Source organism: Lolium rigidum, chromosome 1 (assembly GCF_022539505.1).
Source record: "Lolium rigidum isolate FL_2022 chromosome 1, APGP_CSIRO_Lrig_0.1, whole genome shotgun sequence".
NCBI classification, from domain to species: domain Eukaryota; kingdom Viridiplantae; phylum Streptophyta; class Magnoliopsida; order Poales; family Poaceae; genus Lolium; species Lolium rigidum.
In genome coordinates this window covers 234517710-234522695 of record NC_061508.1, presented here as the reverse complement: position 1 = coordinate 234522695, position 4986 = coordinate 234517710, and the positions used below count along the sequence as shown (strand labels likewise).

Here is a 4986-nt window from a genome sequence, read left to right as displayed (position 1 = left end):
CGTTCCATCATTGGACCAAACAAACAAAGCAGCTCACATCATTTTTTGTGGCCCAACTACGGATTACAGAGGAAATGTCTAGTTCTCCATCTCCACACTAACAACAGATTATTATTCTTCACCATTTCCCTTTGGCATAGCTTCACTAAGCCACTGGAAGCTGGCTTCTTATTGTCCCGCCTCTACCATTAAAAAAACACTCATGAAAAATGCTCACCAACCAACCCGACATCCGCTCGAGGAATGCAAACTTAATCTACCAATATTGGATGGACCCTACTCGTCCGTGACACACCCGCTTGAGGCTGGAGACACCAGCTTTATGTACTGCAACAATGAGAAGGAAATGGGAGATGTTCAGAAAAGATCGACACAGCACCATCAGGAATTGTGTTAAGAGTGCTTGCACTTCATGGTACCTTCCAAAGTGCTCCGCCGGTGACCTTGTGTGGCGGCGGGCTCCATTTCCTCCGCCTTTGTTCGAGCTGGTCTTCCGTCAAGTCGACGTCAATTACTTTCTTGCTGACGTCGATTGTGATTGTGTCGCCGTTCTCAACAAGACCAATTGGGCCTCCTTCCTGAAAACAGTTAGTTTGTGAATAACAGACCAACAAGATAGTTTCTGCGGTCACGTTTTCGATTCCCATATCTTGCACTGTACTACGTAATAAAAGTTGAGCCACAACCACAAGAGAAAAGCTGAAACATATACAGTATAAATTAATCTTGCAGCCAATGGGAGTATACAATACAATACCTGTGATTCAGGACATATGTGGCCCACAACAAATCCATGTGATCCCCCAGAAAATCTACCATCGGTCAGCAGGGCACACTCCTGCAATCAAGATGGAGCAATAGCTAAATATTGATCAACTGTCACGAAAAACAACTATCAGGTTATCTGAAGATAGCAAGATAATTAACTTCATGGCATGAATCTTGGGCAGAGTTGTATAGATCAACAGAAATAAAGAAGTTACATGAAGCACTAGCACTTGTTAAGATCAAATCAATGTCAAGATTTTGAAAAGAATGGCAATTGGTAATATGTTTAAGGAAGCCCAAGATTTGTTTGCCTTGATGTATCAACATTTCCAGTAGTTTTTTTTTTGTTGCGAATAGGACACTGGCATTAAAAGAAATGCTATTATCTAGGTGAGAACAAAAAAAAGCAGTGTTTTATGCTATCACAGTTATTAAGAGCAGATAAAAACGAAATGTACAATTCTGACAATGTCATGCCATGAGGTAAACATTACCTTCCCAAGACCAGCCCCCATTATTGCACTTGTTGGGGTCAACATTTCAGGCATCCCAGGTCCACCTTTTGGTCCTTCACCTCGGATCACTACAACCTTTCCCTGTTTTAACCAGTATGGAAATGGTATGCTGCATCAGAGTATGCACAAGACATGCCCTAGTGAACTACTGCACTCCAGTATCATACTATCGTCTGCTGAAACACGAGTATTGGTATAACTAGATAAATCAAAACAGCAATTCCATGGAAAAGGGAAAAATATACACTAAACCTAGACTAGATAAATGACATATGAAACCTCCAACAGCCCTAACAGATGAAAAGAGTAGTCGCCAAAATAATGTATGCACCGATTTTGTGGCGACGTCGTAGCGTTCTTCATGGCCAGATGCCCAAGCAATATACGTTCTAGAGAGAAAATAGCGTCTGCATTCTTCAGACCATGGGAGTAGATTCTTCACTATGTATACACAAACACTTGCTTTACGATTTTCTGTTTTTGTTTAGTGCCATGGCATGTACTTTTAGCACAGGATCAGATACTGAATACAGTCAGATGGTACAGACTACAGACTCAATTTTTTGTGCTTCAGGATTCTAAATTGCAAAATGGTGTCAAAATCACATCTTCTAATTATGATCCTAGAAAGTTAATCATGCGTATTACCTTGAAATCTGCTGGGTTTTCAGATATAGCTGTAATCATCGATTCTTCGCCATCAAAAACAAGTGCAGGGCCTATAATTTGATTAATAACAGTTAAAAGCTGCACATCATGCAAAGCTTCCAAGGATTGAAAATGGAGGGAGCAAAAATCACCTGAGAAAAACAATCCCTCTTTGCCAGTTATTTTTGCTACAGAACCTTCTGGTGCAAGGTTGCCATAAAGTATTTGTATATGCCCAGTTGATTTGATAGGATTGTCGAGTGGTCGTATTATTTGCTGTGCCAAGTAACGTGTGCAAACATGAGTACTCAAGGAGTTGGAGAAAGCTGAAGAACTCAGAATTGAGATTTACCTGTCCTTCCGATAAAGGTGGGAATATCTTAGCATTTTCAGCTAGTGTTTTCCCAGTGACTGAAGGGCAAGAAGAAGAAAAAATGTTATTATCAAATAAAAAGGAGCTGCATGATGAATGATAATAGACTGTACTCACCAGTCAAACAATCCCCATCAAGAAGACCTTGCTCCAAGAGATAATGAATTACTGCAGGTGTTCCACCAATCTACAATGCCAACACAGAGATACATTATTTGCATGTGGCGTATGACTATGATTCTAACAAGAGTGTATAACAAAAATTTGTCTTATGTTTCAGAATTTTAGTGATTATAACACGGAAATTTTAAACTGGACTCATGTGTGGTCAAACCAGAACAAAGTGAAATCAAGTAAAGCAGTAAATGTGTACCTTATGTAGATCCTCCATGACATATTTTCCGCTAGGCTTAAGGTCAGCAAGGAAAGGAACTTGGTCGCTGACCTTCTGAAAATCATCAAGAGTTAAATGCAAACCTACAGACCTGAAAGGAGGAGGCAATTAGCATTTGTCTGCGTAAGCAATTAAAAATGGACAAGAAGATGATAACCTACCGGGCAATAGCAATCAAATGTAGAACAGCATTAGTAGACCCACCAAGCGCCATGATAATAACCATTGCGTTCCTCAATGACTTCTCGGTTATAATGTCTCTAGGCTTCAAATCCATCTTTAACAATTCTAAGAGATACTTTCCGGCAAGACGGCATTCATCTAGCTTTAATGGATCTTCAGCAGGGGTTGAAGAGCTTTGATAAATAAAACGTAGATGGAATGATAATAAGTTTAGTCAATATACGAAGTCAGATCAAAGTGAAATGATTTAAGTTCCAAGATATTATTTGCACCTGTATGGAAGGCTCATGCCCATTGTCTCAATCGCGGATGCCATTGTATTTGCTGTGTACATACCACCACATGCACCTGCCCCCGGGCATGAGTTGCGGAGCACATTCTTTCTTTCCTCATCGCTGATTGATCCACTAACAAATTCTCCATAGCTCTGCATAACCATTAAGATAAGTAAGGATAAGGAGTACATTGCTGCATACACAGGCACATGAAAATAAGAAACAGAATTGACGAACAGTTCAAATGTGACACACTTACCTGGAAAGCAGATACTATGTCGTATGAATTGCCCTGGAAGTGTCCAGGCTGCATTAACAAAATCTCAAAGTCAGAATATTGCCAGTAAAACAACACTGAATCAAGGCACACATTTAACAGATCTTGAAACTCAATTCCAAAGACACAATTCAGTTAACAAGCACGCGAGCACGCATGGTCAGCCACACTGGACTGTGTTTCTAGCACACATAGCTCGATTTAGTTGTTACTTATGCGCAGAACCATTTATTTATAAGTCTCAGAAACAGTTTGGTTTCATCACAGCTCAGAGTCACAGCTACAAACTGATAAAGCAAGAGTATTACTGAAACAAAGAGCATTTCAGTACATTCAATAGCAAGAAAACAGAGGTAACATTACCTTAATAGTTCCACCATAAACCATGATACTTGGCCGATTAAGCCGCCCCATTGCCATTATTGTACCTGGCATCTGCAAAGCGAAGTGGCACTAAAATCAGACGCAGAAACATCCAGATGTCATGGTTTTTCAGCAAGGCGACCCATTCGAATATACTAATATGAAAGCTGCAGTCTGAATCTGTACTGGCACAAGTAGTTCAGACAGCAAGATAGCGACATACTACTGCAGATTTTCAGAACACCCAATTGGTCTCGATTTGAGGTAAGAATAAGAAAGCAGAAGAAGGGGGGGTGGCTGGGTGACTCACGTTCTTGTCGCATCCAGGGATTGATATGTTGGCGTCGTAGTGCTGCGCCCCCATGACTGTCTCGATGCTGTCGGCGATGAGGTCGCGCGACTGGAGGCTGTAGCACATGCCCCTTGTCCCCATGGAGATGGCGTCGCTGACCCCGACGGTGTTGAACCTGAAGGCGACCATGCCCGCGTCGCGGACCCCCTCGCGCACGGCCTCGGCGAGGTGCAGCAGGTGCATGTTGCAGGTGTTGCCCTCGTACCAGACGGAGGAGACCCCGACCTGCGGCTTGCGGAGGTCGGCGTCGGTGAGGCCGACCCCGTAGAGCACGGCCTGCGACGCGCCCTGCGACTTGGGCTCCGTGATGCGCGCGCTGTACTTGTTGAGCTTGGGCTCGTCGGAGACGGCGGCGGCGCGGACGCGCGTGGCGAGGCGGCGGGCGGGGGCGGGGGTGGCGGCGGCGGCGGGGTGGGTGGGGGCGGTGAGCGCCATGGACTGCATGGCGGCGGCGGCGGCGGCGGGGGGCGAGGTTTGGGGCGGGGTTTAGGGTTTTGGGGTGGGGTGGGGTGGCGGCGAGCAGGGGAGGAAGGAAAGAGGTGGAGATGGAGATGGATATACTCGTACTAGTAGATTGGGACAAGTGGACGGCGGCTGCGGGAGGAGGACGACGACAGAAGCTGCAGGTTTTGTTTAACCTGGGGAGCTGGATTTGTTGCCTGATTTGATGTTTGCTTCTGGAGTACTGTTGTTAGTGTAATGCCAGCATTGCCATGGGCTGTCCAAACGGATGGATACGGTCCAGCTGCGCTACGACTTGTCCTGTGTGCGATTGATACGACACACGAAATCAATGGTAGGGATTTATGAAAAAATAATATTGAAGCTGAACATGTTT

The 4986-nt window shown here is 44.3% G+C and overlaps 1 protein-coding gene across 1 annotated transcript; it reads right to left on the bottom strand.

Moving 5' to 3' along the window:
- LOC124683326 (dihydroxy-acid dehydratase, chloroplastic-like) lies at positions 1-4592 on the bottom strand. The gene is made up of 14 exons (XM_047217867.1): positions 4107-4592; positions 3797-3868; positions 3416-3463; positions 3154-3308; positions 2860-3054; positions 2678-2789; positions 2422-2491; positions 2284-2342; positions 2084-2207; positions 1932-2002; positions 1263-1364; positions 758-838; positions 420-578; positions 1-327 (listed from the first exon to the last, which is right to left on the bottom strand). Exons 1-14 carry the CDS (start codon positions 4590-4592, stop codon positions 277-279), a joined length of 1785 nt encoding a protein of 594 aa, XP_047073823.1. The 3' UTR covers positions 1-276.
- Between the last annotated feature and the right edge of the window lie 394 nt (positions 4593-4986).

Bases quoted from the DNA above. Each gene is read 5' to 3' on its own strand.
- LOC124683326 (XM_047217867.1), bottom strand. From the start codon at position 4,592: ATGCAGTCCATGGCGCTCACCGCCCCCACCCACCCCGCCGCCGCCGCC. The intron at 2,003-2,083 runs GTGATTTTTGCT...ATCAAATTATAG, and splicing joins AGAGGGATTGTTTTTCTCAG to GCCCTGCACTTGTTTTTGAT. The intron at 328-419 runs GTACCATGAAGT...TCATTGTTGCAG, and splicing joins CCGGCGGAGCACTTTGGAAG to TACATAAAGCTGGTGTCTCC.